At 39.3% G+C, this 16,475-nt stretch overlaps 1 protein-coding gene across 2 annotated transcripts in view; it reads right to left on the bottom strand.

The window, feature by feature from the left end:
- The window catches only part of med13a (mediator complex subunit 13a), a 49,676-nt gene that overhangs the window by 14,062 nt on the left and 19,139 nt on the right, over positions 1 to 16,475 (bottom strand). Inside the window, exons 4-12 of one of the 2 annotated variants that reach the window (XM_087808291.1) lie at positions 10,298 to 10,443; positions 6,939 to 7,139; positions 6,653 to 6,862; positions 6,404 to 6,566; positions 5,440 to 5,550; positions 3,400 to 4,146; positions 2,821 to 3,037; positions 548 to 578; positions 21 to 142 (exon numbers count right to left, since the gene is read on the bottom strand). In XM_087808291.1, the coding sequence (XP_087664417.1) occupies positions 21 to 142; positions 548 to 578; positions 2,821 to 3,037; positions 3,400 to 4,146; positions 5,440 to 5,550; positions 6,404 to 6,566; positions 6,653 to 6,862; positions 6,939 to 7,139; positions 10,298 to 10,443 (1,948 nt within the window). The remainder of the gene's footprint in view (positions 1 to 20; positions 143 to 547; positions 579 to 2,820; positions 3,038 to 3,399; positions 4,147 to 5,439; positions 5,551 to 6,403; positions 6,567 to 6,652; positions 6,863 to 6,938; positions 7,140 to 10,297; positions 10,444 to 16,475) is intronic. The other variant, XM_087808292.1, reaches the window with a different exon arrangement.

The raw sequence follows: 16,475 nt of genomic DNA, 5'->3' as shown, positions 1-16,475 counted from the left end.
TCATATGTATTGGTACTTACAGTGAGCTCATCCTCGTCTGAGTTGAAGAGGTTGTCCAGGTCATCAATAGACACGACCAGGTCAGTCTCATGGATCAGGCTGGTGGATGCCATACGGTTGTGAGCTGCTGCTCGCTGAGCATCTGCAAAATAGAAAAGTTGAAATGTATCAGTGGTTGACAGCGTATATAAGCTAGTTATACGAGCTAACTCAAGACTCAATTATTTCTTTAATGGTTGACTGATCATAAAAGTCTGTTATTGTCAGACCTGAAACATTCTCCCTCATGCAGATCTAAAGTAAACATGCTCAAAATACAGCTCTATTGACCCATTCTAGTTCTAAATGAGTGGTGCATTCATGTATTTAATCACATCTCTAGATATGAATTCAATATAAATAACCTAGTTATCTTAAACATTGATGTAGTAATAGGTCGACACAATAATTACATCAGATCATCATCACATAAATACATCTTCATATACTAACTGAGTGTAACTTGCACAGAAATGACCTCTAAGCTAGCAACACATGTTAAACTTACCATCCGATGGACATGATGCTCCATCTTCACCCTGTCATCAAAAAAAGAAAAAGAAACAGGGATTACAAATTATATTATAATCATTATTTTCCACACATGACATAGTTTTGTTCTAAAGCTTTTCTTAGAGCAAAATTTAATTGATCACCTCAATAGTGCCTGTGAGGGACCAAAACAAATTTAGCGGAAAGCCATAAGAATACACAATGGAGTAGAAAGGGACTCATTACATAACTAAAGCAGGCTGCATTAACACTGCCAGAGAGAATTTGCAAAGTGGTTTCCTTCTCAAATCAACACAAAAGCGCAATAAAATCAAACAGATTATTATGATGCTGGTAGCAGCAACAAGAAGAACTCCAAATACAAACAATGAAAGCGGGACAAAGCTTTTGCTGAGGGGAATGAGATTTCCTGCATCACATTGTAAGATATGACATCTTAGCTCCCACCCAGACATCAATACGTGTGTCCATGTGTGTTTGTGTGTGTTTGTGTATTTGTAGTTTAGGGCTAAGCCTTTCTATACGGGAACAGAAATGTTGCGTTCTTGCTATTGATTTCATAGCACTCCAGGCCTTTTTCACCCGTCCAAGGATTGGTTTAACCAGTATGTCTTTCAGAATAGATTCCTGGCAGTGAACGACATTCAAACTCAAGGCCAGAATCTATAGGAGGAAATGGTGCTTGAACCTTCTGATCAGCAGCATGGCCTTGGGTAAGGAAGTGCATGCAGCGCCTCTTACATATCGTCAAGTCTGTCTGACATCAAGGCTGCCACCGTGGGTGCACCTTATCATCCTCTACACACTCATCAAACTGTGTGCGGGGCATCAGCAGAACACAGAAGACCATCACTACTTTTATAAGACGACATATCTTTCTGCTGGAGCCACTTTCTTGAGTTTTAAATATCTCTTGGACCGGCGCACAAAGTCTTCCAGCCTATATTTACTGCAGACAATGGAGCAGCTCCACACACAGACTACTGTTAAGGGACTACGCACACCACTGGAGGCACCAAACATGAGTTGGGCAGTCTCGTCTGCAAAAGCCACAGGAGAAAAAAGAACATGTTCCAATACTTTTTGGTCAAATGGTTCAGCAACCATGAAGCCAAACAAAGACACAAAAGCATCTACAGGAATTTTCTTTCATTGCTGCACACCCAAGACGTTTACTAGATTAGCAACAAGAGCTAATAAGGTATTGTTGGGAGAATCTTACAAAAGATGATGAGTCCTGGCTAAAATGATGAAATATGAAAATTTAATTTTCTTCCTGCTGATTTTCCATCTGAAGATATATCTTGTCTAATCAGCTGAAACTTGTGTGATTACAGCTTTAAATTGTTTGATTGTATTACAATGTTTATGTTTTGTTTCCAAGTTTCTGATTCTGAATATTGTTGGAATACGTTTTCACTTTCTGTTTAAGTAGATGGACTACAGGTGAAAATGTATGTATAGTTCAATCCTCTAAACTACGGTACATGTATGATGTATATAGAACAAAATGTGCATGAATAAAGTTATACCATTGTTGAAAATTGATAATTAATTAACATTTCTATGAGTTAAGTTAGTAATTCAATGACTCTGATGATGTATACAAAGCCAAGATGTAAAAAAGCGTACACTTGTTTAACATCACAAAGTTTGACTAAACTCACAAGATGAGGTTGAAATAAATAAATATTAACTGTAAGCAAGTAAGTAAGTAAAAGTTATTTGCAAAGCGCCTTTCTAGACCAGGGTCACCATATTTAGTAATGTTTGTATTAACCACAAATTGACCAATAGGATTTAGTATGCATATTTCAAGTTATCGTAAGGTTTAGAAAGCAACACACTTTTGTTTTTTTGGTTGTTATCGTAATATCCAGGATCTCTAATAATAATCTCTAATATTTGCTGTAGCTCTACGGGGTTCTCATGAGTGTAAAAGCTTTTAAAGTCATCATCTGCATTTGACTTTTAATGTTGATAAGTAATTGTCATCATCTTATACATTTAAATATCCACTTTTTTGTGCTTTTATCATCTACCCCGTCAACTACTATTGGAAATGCTCAATTCTAAGGTTGAGCAGACATTTAAAGTGTTATTTTATGTGTGTTACTAACAGTTAGAAACCATCAGTAATGGTTTGAAACATTAGGCAGATTGAGTCTGAAAAATAGAGATGTTCCCAGCTGGATGCTTGATTGTTTTTTTCTCCATGATTTCAGTCAAACTTGGTGAATCTAACCATCCAATACTTTTGGATCCTACCTTCTGTTTCTTGGCAGGGTCCCTCTCCCCTCCTGCCTTATCTTTCCTGTTAGAAAAGGTAAATTTCACATCTCCTTCTTCGAAAGCATAGGGGTCCACTTCAGGCTCGTAGTCTCCGTCTGTGATCGCAGCGGCGAGATATTGGTTCCTCCTGACTCGATACAACTGAACGCGCTCTTCAGACACCTTCAGGGGCAATCGTGACGTGGACATTATCCTGATGAAAGAGAGGAGAGCGAAACCAGGTCAGCCTTTCATGGAAAGAGTCCAAATGATGGCTAAAACCTTTCAGGGGGTAAGGATTTAAATAACACTCCGGCACTCAAGGTAATGTAATAATGACTTTACAACATGTTCCTCACTGCCATAATTCTGTTTTCATGTAGCACAACGCAGAGCTCACTCCACCCAGCATGGTGTGAGGTGATGGTGTGCATCTGTACAGCCAGATTAGCCACAATTTAGAGCTGGGGAGGATTACGACTCAATAGAATGGACTATCTAGGTGGCTGTTTCAGTCATGACACATATTAGTAATGTGAAAATTTTAAAGTTGTGATATCTTATAATGCCACTTACTCAGTGACGGACACTGGGCTGTCCTGTGCTGACGACGTCTCATCTCTGTACTTGTCCCACGGCAGCAAAGGCGTGTGGAGATCAGCGTCTTTCCTGTGTGGGAGCTTAAATAACCTCCACGCGGCGTGAGCGCCTTCTTCCTCCAGGTTGACGCCATTGCCGACATAAAGCGTCGGCTCTGGCGGTTCGGAGTAGCTAGAATTCGATGTGTGGTGGTGGTGCGAGTTGAAGTGCCGAGTCAGGCCCCCGGTCCCTCCAGGCTCGTCACTGCCACTCTTAACTCCACCAAGACAAGAGTCCGACTGAGGCTGGTAAAAGCGATGGCTGTTTGGGGAAGAGGGGTGCTTTGTCCCATCCCCTGACTCGTCGGCGCGATCGCAGGGGTGAGGGCTTAGTGGCGGGGGTTGAGGGGAGTTGGTCTGATCTGATGACCCATTGGGGACCCCGCTGCTGTGCAACTGCGGTGCTTTGATGGCCGTCATGTCCGTCATGCGAATGTTGGGGTATCTTCCTCCATCTTGGCCTCTCATGGACAGCCGCTGGCCTGCCGTCGTTTCAGTGTCAAGAATGGTGTCGTCACTGATAAGGCTTCTGTGATGGAAGGGCATTTGTGGTCTTTTTTGCTGTTTGTCAACTTTTTCTGGCTTCTCTCCGCCAGCTTTGTGCTTGGCAGGCAGCTGCAAGCTCTGACCCATTGGCGGAGCTTGACCAGTGTTGCTGTTCAATCGCTGCTTCATTGATTTGTATCTGCAGAAACAAAACACAAAGCATGTGTTTACTACAATCAAAACATCTTTACATAAAGTATTCTCCAGAATCATTCTTGCTCATCTGGTTTTCTAATTTGTGTAACAGGGTGTCAACAGCAGCTGTATTTATTAAAGAAGGAAATACAGCAAGTAATACAAACAAGAGCATCTAATGCTCTATATTACTGACTAGATAATCAAATATGAATACCTGAATGAGACGGGTCAAATATTCATGGATATTTACTGAAGTAAACATCTTAAATAGAATTAGAGAGGCATGTCGATACCACACCAGCACCAGATCCGACATAAAAAGTGGTAATCAGAACATAAAGCAAGGCGGATGTAGAGCTTGTTGAACCCAATGAAAGGTTTTATTTACATAGCAAAAAAGTACAGGACTTCAAAATAAGTTTCCGTCAAATTACAAATTTGTAATGAGCAGTCTCGACGGATATAGGATCATAATATGCCGTCGAACATTACAAATAATGCTGTGAGAATGTGCCACAGTTTGACTGCTACAATAATTTATATTCGTAATATTATTTCTTGAAAACAAATGATTTATTTATACTTTTTAAAAGGAATTATAACATAGGACATAAGGATGCTCGATCGAGCTTGTGAGCCAAGACAAGTGAACGCTGAGCAGCAAAGAATGATGGACAAGGTTAAGCTAGTGGATGAGAAGGTGTCGGAGACGCTAAAATCAGCAATGCTGCGGTGTCAAATGAATTGAGAAAGGCATGAAGTGTAAGTGTGAGTTGACATGCATTAAAGATAGTGAGGAAATGCTAAGCAAAGACCAAAACAATACGAACACCGGTCTGTAAAAGAACGATTCCTGAGTGGGTGTTCGTTGGCGTAACTGGTGTATTTCGAGGTGTCAGTAAGTATCATCAGGCATCATTCTCCACAGATGAAAAGATAGCATTTAAGGAGATACACATTGACTGACTAGAAATGTTTTCAGCTCATTTATCAAGTGGAACGCAACATGAGCACTTCTCCTGCCAACACCATATCCCTTAAGTGCTCCATCAGAAGTCAAACCATTATTTCTCCCGGAAATTATGCTCATCTGAGTGGGAAATAAAAATGCCAGACTTGTATATACAACACAGTCGAGGTTTCAGCAATCTGTCACTCTTAGGAATTTGTGATACTTTGGGAAAAAAATATCAAGAGTAATGGGACATGTGTATAACTCTTCTGTGACGCTGCTGCTAGAAAATGTACTGGGAGGCTGACGATATGTATTAACACATTCGATTAAGACACAAACCTGGAACAGTGGCAGTAAGACCTCTGTGATGGCTCAACAAAATCCCAGGTTCCTACTTTCTCAGCACGCCCCTCTTCACAGGTACCGTTTGTTGCAGCTGAGAACTTCCGCCTGAAAGAGGAAAAAATGAAATTCCTTAATTAAATTCATTTTAGTGGTTTAACTGAACCGTTTATCACACGCTTATCTGACTGCATGTTCAGATGCCACCTCGTCTTTGCATGTGCTTTACACTCTTATTTTGTTATTTCGTTATTTCCTAGCAGAGATAGTTGAAGAAATTTTAACATTCAATGTATAATTTAATTAAATATTTTTTGAATTATGACTGGTCCAACTTCTGCTAACCCTCAACTGTTGCTAAAACGGCCTTTATAGAGGCAGCAGCTGAAAAACACGCTTGATAAACCAGGCAGAAAATTCTCAAGTTAATGAGCTACACAAGTAAAGTCGAAATATTCCCAGTTAACTAATATTTTGACATACATTCTTAATAAATTAAATGTCAACAAAGATCTTTGTCATTTAGGTTTACACTACATCAAGCTATCATTTACTTCTCTGGCTTCAGCCTTGTTTACATAGTAAGTGACAGGAGAGAACTGCTGATTTGGCCTCAAGCACATTCCTGACCTTAATCCCTTTTTAACTGGCTGGAGTAATAGCATTACAATAACCCAACTTCAAATTTAAAAACAAAGTGGTTTAGTGTGCTTAAGCACATGTTCTAATGTAAATATTTCAATTCAAAGAGAGTTTTGTACAAACAGACACATGCTGAGGAGTACAATAGAGTTACAAGATCAATTTGAGAGACACTCGACTCAACACATTAGTTACACTTCAACTCATGCAACACTGAGATCATTTTGTGTTACAGGTTTGATAATGGAGTCGGTCATAACCAGATGTCATTTAAGGAAAAACACAGATTTCTGTTTTAAGACTGCGGTGTTTATCTTACTTGTTTTGGGCTCGGTTGATATTGCACTCTTGCCACACATGCTCCACCACTTGACTAGACAACCGGCGAGGAATCTTCCCACCATGGTGGCTTGTTCCGTCCCCGGCAAACACATCAGATGACGAAGGCATCTTTATCCACTTTTGGACAGAGTGTGAATCCACTGTGGAAGAGAAACGTCCGATTTAGCTGCGCACATTACTACCCAAGAGTTTACAGTGAAGCGTATGCTTCTGTGGTAATGCATACCGTGTATGTCACTACCTGTCTGCACTTCCTCAGGTGATGTAGGAGGGGTAAGGGTCACCAAGGACATGGCAGGTTCTCGTTGGGAAGCAGGCACTTGATGACCACCCGAGTAAACGGCAGTGCAGTGAGAGGACCCCACAGGGGCCACAACGGGAATGTCCGACTGGGGGACCAACACCAGACAGGCAGGGTACACCATTCGTACGCCACCTGTGGAGACAAAAGTTTTACTAAAAAGATAAACAGAATTGAAGGAATTTAAAATTAAAATCTATCACACACTGACCGACGAGGACCTCAACAGAGGCTAGAGATTCATCTTCCCAATCCATGTCCTCCATCTTTTCATCTGAATGACTATCCTTCGAACTTGGGCTGATGGGATAAAACTGGTTCCACTCTTCAATCAGTTTTCGCGTGGGTGGGTCTGACATCTTGAATGACTGGCCCGTCAGTGTCCCATTCAATCCAAAAGGACTCAGGATAACTATGGACACAAATATCAGGCAGAATTAAGAGAAGGGTTTTTTTGTTTTCTCTTTCTACTTTCTCAGACATTTAATTCCATCATGACATCAACTACTTTCCCATCATTTACTTTTGAATACATTTATTCCTTTTATTGGATGTGCTTGTCACCCCATTTTTTCTTTCTTGTCATTCTGCCTCTTGGCAAATTCTGAAGGATGCTGACCTTTCTGGAGCGACGGCGGACAGTCCCCGCCGACTCGCCGTATACTTACAGAGCAATCCAGACTCCAATTATTGGCAGATGCAGCCTGAGAGGCCATAAACAGAGGCTTATAAAAAGGGTTATTCCTTTGCAAATACACTCTGCTGCACAGACTTCTGGGAGTCATTGAGAGACCATCAGTTGCTCAAAGATGAGCAATACATCCATCAGCAGATGCAGATGGCTCTAGAATCAAATATGCATAATTCATATATACAAGTAAATGAAACATATGGGGATCAGCCTGTAGATGTATGCAGACAAGCTGCCAGCTGAAATTGCGCACTCACTGGAGTGGGAAGGATTGTAAACGCTTCTTTAGACAGACTGCTTTGCGGGTGTTTACATCTAAAATGTTTTATTTTAGTCATGTTTTAAGGGGCCACATTAAAGACGGGGACAGTTGCAAGGTGCTATCAAACTAAATAACAGAACACCATGAAGAGCAAAAGCTAATGATGATATTTGGGGGATTTTGAGGGAAAACATATACAGCAAAGTTAAAACATAAACAATGATAATATATGTTTAACTTGTATAATTAGACTAAAAGCAAGAAATCGAAAAAGAAACATTTCAATCCTTTAACAAATCATTTTTATAGGTTGTATTAGGAATTCCACCGGCATTGATTCCTTTTTAAGTAAAAAAAAATGATCATCAATAGCCAGAAATATTTAAAGTACTACAGTTTCACTGTATTTTGTGAAGGCAGCCCTTGGGCCCTGCCTGTAGACGAAAATTGTTTAAACTGGCACCTATCTACACACAACGTGTTTTTCTTTTATTGTAATCCATGTTTGCAACACAATGAAAATACTTGAGGGAAAAAAGCTCTCCGCTTTGTGTCCCAAATTCATATTTTCCGACATAATATAAATTCAGTAAAGATTAGTGATTAGTATTTTTTGGTTGGCTAAATGTCTGGTATATACACTTAATCGTTTATGTTCCTCACAACTTAAATATTAATGTTTAAGTCATTATTTATTTGTCTAAAAGGGTGGAAAAGCTATGATGTCATCAGTCTTGAGTTCATAACGGTGCAGATATTGTGAGTGTTCTGAATCCCCAGCTTTCAACTAAACCCTTTTAGGGTTACTTATGTTGTTGCCAACAAAAACATCCCTCTACATGTGATCATATTAACCCTAATTGAATTGAACGTCTTTGACTTCGGCATGTCTTACCACACACACACGCATAATAGACCGTGGGTAGTTGTAAAAACAGATCGGATTCTGGACAATTATGGAAATGGATTTCTGTTTCTTCAGAGTACCATCCCATTGCTTTTCCCTTCTGTCCCCTGTATTTCTCTGTGTGCGAGTGTATCTCTGGCTCCCTGAAGACATGTCAAATGCGCTCAAATCAGTGTAATGGGCTGAGAGTTCATTACATTCACTCTACGCCCTTTTATGAGGTCACATTCGAGAGGGGTCTGCTTGTCCGGGCGCTTTACCGCACTGTAAACCAAGCTTGGCAGAGGTGAGCAATGAGGAGGAGAAGAATGGAAGGAGATCGAAAAACCAAGGGGTAGGAAATTTGTTGTTCCACTCAAACGAGTACAGATGTCAGATATTTAACCAACAGATAATAAAGCAGTTGACAGGCCTGGGGTAATAAAAGTCTTTCTACAGGCCAGATCGCAATTAGCAGTAAAATTTAAATCTCAAGATTGAAAAAATGTTTTGTTCTGACAAAGCATATTAGGCAGAATTTAAAAAAACACTTTGTGTGTCACAAATATTGAAGTATTGAGTGGATAATAGCCAGAGAGTTCATCATTTTTCACGATTCTTCACGTTTGAGATAAAGGAGGCTATTATTGCATAAGAAGTTACACAGCACTTACAGTATATTACACATTTATAAAATGATGAGGGTGGATGTTAAATGCAAAGGTCCTGATTGATGTGGGTATGTTTGTGCAACAATATCCCATCATCATGATATCAAGAGCTAATTTCCGATCACACCAAAAGCTCATTTTATTACCTTTCATTCAAAATAGTGGCTCAGCAGAGCGCACTCATCGCACGTTGAATGGAAGTTATCCAAGTTTGCAAGAGGTTAGATTTTAGGGGTTATACATAATTCATTAAGGAAACGATACGTGCCCCTGGTGTGAAATAGTTTACTGTGAGAGCACTGCCGCCCATAAAATAATAGTCAATGGATATTGTAGTAGCATTAGCATTTTAATGTGTTGGAGGAAATGTGAGCTGACAATGGAGTGGGGATTACAAAGTGTTTGGCTCAGGTTGGGTAACTGAAGGGATAGAATACGTGTTCAGACCTTACACAACGACACAATAATAGTGACTTCAGATTTTTGTATCCGACTCACATCCAGGTGTCAATGCGTACACGGCGGCTTAGAAGGACGGATGATAAAAGGAAATACACTTTCTAATGTGCAAAATATGTCAACAGGAAGCTACTTGATCATAGTCAGCTTTGGTGTACTCTGAAGCTAGAGCTGTATATTGGGTGAATTTAATTGAATTAATCTTTTATTTAGGCCTTGTAACAATTAAACCCCTACAATTAAGATGAGGATGCACCAGCATCAAAAGGTGTTTAAGGCATAGAAAAGGAAGTAATTATGTTTCTATTTATTATCAACTCTAATGGAGTTCAAAAAAAAAAAAAAGAAAGTACAAAACAGAGAGTTTGGTTGGCTGTGAAAATACATGTCAAAGCAGCTATGCCTCAAATGTCACATTAAAGGTTGTTTTTGGTTTATTTGTCTATGTACAAACATGTCCATCTAGCACATGAGATGGAGAGTTGAGGAAGGAATTTATCAATTTGGAAATTAAGATAGAACGATGATTCTATCAAATGTAGGAGGATGGTTGCTTGCAGCTGCCGCTGCTTCAAATGTGCGTCATGTAACTGAAATTCACCTTGGAAGGGGCTGGATGACTGCTGAGCCAGAGTGAGGTGCTCCTCAGTCAGGTGGTAGACCGGCTGGTGCTGGTTGATCTCCACGCTGGTGCACACATTGCTATCTCCGTGCAGGAAGAAGGTAAAGGCGCAGGACAAGTGCTCGCTGGTGAAGAAGAGAAACAAATGAGTCATCGAGCATGAAAATAAGAGTTTAGCATGAAATGAGTAACTCTGAGGACGTAATCCAGGATGTCTCACGCTCAGAGAATTCTATGAGTTCTCCTTTTTGGGCCAAATCAAACTTTTAAAAACATCTTTATACATAGTATACATAGTGACCACAAACATTTACAAAGATGCTAATAGTTTACTCTTGTCTCATTTGTCTACATCTGATGTCATCGGCCTTAACAGTGCCTTTTTATCTCTGCTGACGACAGCGTCCGCCTGTGCCAGTGTGACATCAACAGTTTCTCAACAAACAGAATGACAAAAGAAAACTGAAAAACCCAACAAGAGAACTAGAAAACAAGGACACAAACAGAAGGACATAGGAGGCCGATGAAAATACATGCCATCGTTCTCAAGTATCCCTCCTTCACTCGGCACTTGCTCTAACACAACACACACACACGACAGCCTGAGTGACTGATGACCAAATGAAAATGAACTCTGCGAATTTGGAAGAAGATCAAAGGACTGCTAGCACCTCTTAAGATTTGGTTAAGCAAATATCAGTCTTCTCTCCTTGACACCCTCTGTGGTGCACCTACTCTGCAGAGGATTAAGAAACGGAGCAGAGAGAGAACTTCAACAAGATAATACCACCTACGTAGTGTGGAGTTGCTCTAAGCCCCCCCAGAGCTCAACATTCATCTCAGTCTACCTTTTCTTCCCTGCAAATGATGTGTTAAATGCGGTGTGTCATTGCATGGAGAGTCGAGTACTAGTAGTTAATCACATCTTAAAATAATGTTTTAAAAATGCTAGACCAGGCCAGGATTTTTGAGAAAACAATGTGCTGAGGGGAAAACTGTAATAAAGAGGATTATCGTGTGTGAAAGAGAACCCAGTTACAGTCACTGTTATTAGCATAGCTTTGCTGAGGGACAAGGACCTTGCTTGGTTTTTAAACAAGCATATGAATTCAAGAGGCTCGTAAGGTGCAGGAATAGTACGAGTATCTGCAGACCTCAACAGTACTGCACTCTGCCACTCTCTATCGCACACACACACACTTACAAAACCTGACACCACACATTCACACACCTCTGCGTTTGTGTGGAGGCTCGAGGTAAAGGGCTGCCATCTGTGGCTCAGCAGGAAGAAGTGCAACACAACACAATTTGCAAAAATACACAAACTATTGCATTAAGACACAGTCAGAGTTTTAACCATAATCTTTCACCACTCCGACTTCTTCTTTAATCTCATCTGTGACAAAATATAAACAAAAATTATTTAAAAAACAAAAGCATTCCCCGTTTCACCAACACATTACATTTGGAAAACACTTGGATGTCAAATAGTGTTGAAAAAAGGACAAACAAGGATGTGTCTTTGGCGTTAAGGTAAGGATGTGCAATAAAAAAAACAAGCATGAAAATGCTTGGGCACAATATTTAGGGTGTGCATAGAAGAAACATCTCATGCTACCTACCATTTAAAGACAGGTAAAACCAGATTTAGTGATGGTTTCATTTTTAATAATCACTCAATGTTGTGTTTACAACACTGGCAATGAAAGTTTCTGATTATGTAATCATAGTCATATTCATAGTTCTAAGCACCACCTAGTTATTAACCTGTTTGGCTCAGGTGGATCTTTTTAAAAGCCGCTTCTCCTCTTCGCCTTTCTGTGGAGGTTTGCCAAAAATATTCTGGCAGGTAAAAAGATCATATCTTCATATATTTAACTTGAGCACATCAATCTTCCACTCAGGACTTACAGGTTCAATTTCTTAATAAATTGTTACATTTGATGTCAGTGGACGATTTGATACCTAACAAACAACACATTCTTATCTAATCTAGCTTTAATTTGGTATGTACAGGACAAAAACTGCTTACTGCGGAAGTTTGTATCATGTTTAACAAACTTGTTGTGCTTTGTAGTAAATGTTTTATACTCCCATAAGGGATTAAGTGGTAAAGAAAATGGACATTTAATGATTGATTATTTTACAAATAGCTACTCAATGTGCTTCACAGAAAGTTGTACTCGTGATGCATGTCTATCACACACGAAGTGCAAAAACAAATTGCTATAAAGTGTAAAAGCAAAAGTCTTTGTGCCATTAAATACCAGCATATTCCTGCAAACAAATGGCAAGCTCTGTTCAGCTGTGTTCTCCCAGAACAAGCACTGCTAGAAAAACATTTAAGGTCATTTGAGGTGAGCTGAAGCTGCAGGATTGATTCGGGGATGCATATACAGATGATGCAGTGCAGAGAAAAAAGGAAGGAGGAGGCAGAGTGGTGACATTCCACAGATGTCTGCAAGCTATGCTGGTGACGCTCTAAGAACTGAGCTTCCGTTCAGCTGATCCCTCAACTTCCTCAAACAACAAGAGTCCCAACAATTGAGGAAAAAGCCACCCTTCCGTCTCTGGCCATTTTGCATGAGTAAACGCTGCTCAGTGTTGCAGTGCCTCCTCTTAATAGATGTTGTTTACCAAGGATTTTTATTGACAGTCTAATGTGCAAAAGCAGGTTTTCACTAGTCATGTTTCACAGCTACTCTGACAGGTTGTGCTGGGAAGACTCTGGCTTTATATTATGTTGCAGACAAATACGCATTTGTCCTCTAAATGTCTCCTCACTGAATAAACGATAAAAAAAATCTGAAAGATGTTGTTTACCAACGTATACTTACAAATACAATTTCTATGAAACGGAGCATAATATTAGTTAAATATAAAAGTTATAAAAATAACCATGTAGTAGTGAGTTCATACAGTAACACATATGTGCAGAAAATGAAAATAAACCAGCCCTTGATGGTAAACAGGTCATAAACATAAAAGATAAACAGTTTATTGACACTGAAAGACACAAAACCAGCTGTGATGTTGTGGACATAAAGGTGGAAACAGACAAGAGTACCCTCATTCCCGGTGACATAATCTTTCCCACTGTCTCGCCACCCGACAACTGGGAAACATCAGCACTGTCTGCTGCCAAAACCACACAAACGCAAGTCCAGAGAGACGCACCTGCCATGGAACAAGCAGTTCCCACTGGAGACTCGTGCTGGAGAAAACATACGCACAAGTCGAGCACACCACTCGCAAACACACACCATTACTTGAATTGATTTCCCTCTGGCACAAATGGAGAGCGGGTTCACGTCCTTATACGTCAGATTAAACTCGCAAAGGCAGAAGAAATACAAAGAGAGGGAAGTCTGTTAAAGATGTAAATTTAAGGTAAAGCAAAGGTGAAGGAAACACGAAGATGTAGCAGGAGCCGACACTGACAGTATACACGTAAAAAGACACTTGTGTTCATTCAATACACATGCTGTGAACTAAAGGTCAGTCATCTAAAGCTTATCGTCGACTTCTTTGACTATAATTTTATTTTTGCCAAAAGATCAATTAATAATAATTTCACCCAATAACGGAAAAAACAAATGTGGATTTCCAATGTGTTGAGAATAATTCTGTAATTGACAACCTCAAAATATCGTTGAGTGAGAGTATAAGAAGCGGTACAAAACATATACATCTTTTTGAAAATCTTTCACCACTAAAGCTGCCACATCCTATACTCACATCCTTCAAAGGTGTTTACAGATAAGACATGCTTTTCTTACTTCATACCTTCTTGGATATTGGTCCTTGTTTTAAAAGGACCACAAATAAAAAAAGGTAAACATTTTCAGGCCTAGGCTATAGCTAAAAGCGTTTAAATTCTTTATTGTGGAGAAACCAAATATGACTGAGGAACACTAAGGTAAAGAAAGTAGCATATTTTAGATCAGTCTTACCCAAAATAACCTCTACCATATTTCAAACTTCTTGAATTCCGTATACATTAAATTGCATTTGGACTAACTGAAAAGGTTAAAGCTCCACATTTTCTGATGAATCCAATTCAATATAGTCCGTAACACAGAGTAAGATAGGAATATATTTGAAGCCATTCTCGTTAATAATTACAAGTTTAAAAAAAAAAAACCTGCACACAGCTTCCAGAAAACAGTGTTAAAGTGAAATATAGTAATACAGTATTTGTAGCAAACCTAATTAGTCATGCAAAGTGTCCTGGTTTTATTAGCAGTCTATCTTGAGAATACTTGGCAAATTCAACATTGATTTATTTTATCATTTAGTATAAATTTTATAATCTTATTTCATATAATTTCAATAAAAAAGTCACAAAGTGGTTTAAACAGGTTTAATTTAGGCAAATCTTTACATTGATAACAAACAGGAATTTAGGCTAAAAAGAAAGTGAACAGGTAACAAAACAAAAGTAATTGAGGGACCATGACTGACTGACAATGAGTTTACGGTTATTACTTTCCTTTTGATACACCAGTTATATTTTCAGTATAATTCCTAATGATTATAACAACAACGTTTCACTAATACATTCTTCAGGCTTTCATTCATTATCTATTACTTTGTTAGATGAGTCAGAGTGACATCTTAATGGCTAAAAAGATTCACACTTTTCTATTTAATTACATGAAAACTGGACTTGCAGGGGTAAATGCATTAATAAGAGAACACAGAGAATCAAATGGATTGTTTTCTGCAAATTGCAAAGCTAAATATTTCATGACATAAAAAGGGAGCCTATTTTAATCCCTCTCGAGCCATTAGTCTGTTAGTGATACGGCTTGTGCAGCTGTTATAATAAAGGTTCATTACTTTGAGCCACGGCCAATTAGTCAATCTCATCCAGGATTAAAGTTGGGTTTCTGCTGTTAACCTATCTAACAAAAAGCCTTAATATTAGCCCCTCTCTCAAAATGAGCTTAAAGGCTTAAAGCAACAATGGCTGGAATACAATTCGGCTCAAATGCAACAACAATACTCTCGGTTAATTATTTCAAGTTAATGCAAGATCACATTTACTTGTTTAAATAAATACCATGTAATGCTGCTTTGCTCTTTTGAGGTCTCTCTCGTAAATGTTCAAGCATAAAAAAATACAGCAAAATAATCAAGACAACAAAACTATAAGGATGTTACAACGGTTGTCAAAAACTTCTGATTTCATTGCACTGTCCCAAAACTCGATGTAAATATGATAATCGGAATTAAAAACGACAGTTACTGTACATGGAAGCCGAGTAGAGGGTAGATGCAAATGGAAGAGTGATGGATTAACTATGAGGACTCCTTCAAACCTTCACTTGACCCACTAGCCTCCGGTCACATGGCTGGTCAGCCTGTTACAGAGGCCAGTGGAAATGCAAGAGAGAAGCAGGCCTGACACAAGGTTACAGGGTTCCCTCAACAAATGGGGAGACTTGTTCCTGCCAGAGCCCCTTTATCCTTTCCGAATTGCACCACTGGCAGCAATAAGAGTTCCAAGATCGCTGTGCCACATAAAAAGGCCAGTGCCTGTTAACTTCAATGATGAGAGACACATACTTTGTTCTCCCAGGGCATTGAGCTGACACGAGAGCAAAATGAAGGAGGCATTCAGGAACACTGGTGCCATAATCATAGCAGATGAATGCTGGAGCTTTTTAAACTCTTAATTGAAACATTCTAGAGCCTTTACTTACTGACAGAGAGCAAGTGAGATAAAGATAATCTTTTTGCACATATGAATTGAAACAGTGATCCCTGATCTCAGCATTGAAACCACTCCAAGGAATGTTAACTACTCTTCAATAACAACAACTTCACCGATGAACATGTTTTGAGGCACTTCCTAGTACCTGCATCTCCTATGCCAGGGTCCGCAACCTATTCGCACAGCAGACCAATTTATTGTCACGGATTGACCTACAGATAACAGTAAAAAATATGAGTAAACTTGTCTTAAATGAGCATCTCGTCACAACAGTCACAGGCTATTTTATTGAGTAAAACAACTCGCCTTTCAGACAGTTATAATCAATAGAAAATAAATTATAAAAATGACTTTACCCTTCAGTGCGCACTGGTAACAAATGCGTTAAGGTCGGGTACTGGTCCCCGGACGGGGGGTTGGGGACCACTGTCCTATGGT

Source organism: Callionymus lyra, chromosome 14, assembly GCF_982586985.1.
Source record: "Callionymus lyra chromosome 14, fCalLyr1.hap1.1, whole genome shotgun sequence".
NCBI lineage: Eukaryota > Metazoa > Chordata > Actinopteri > Syngnathiformes > Callionymidae > Callionymus > Callionymus lyra.
This window is presented reverse-complemented; position numbering and strand designations above follow the sequence as displayed.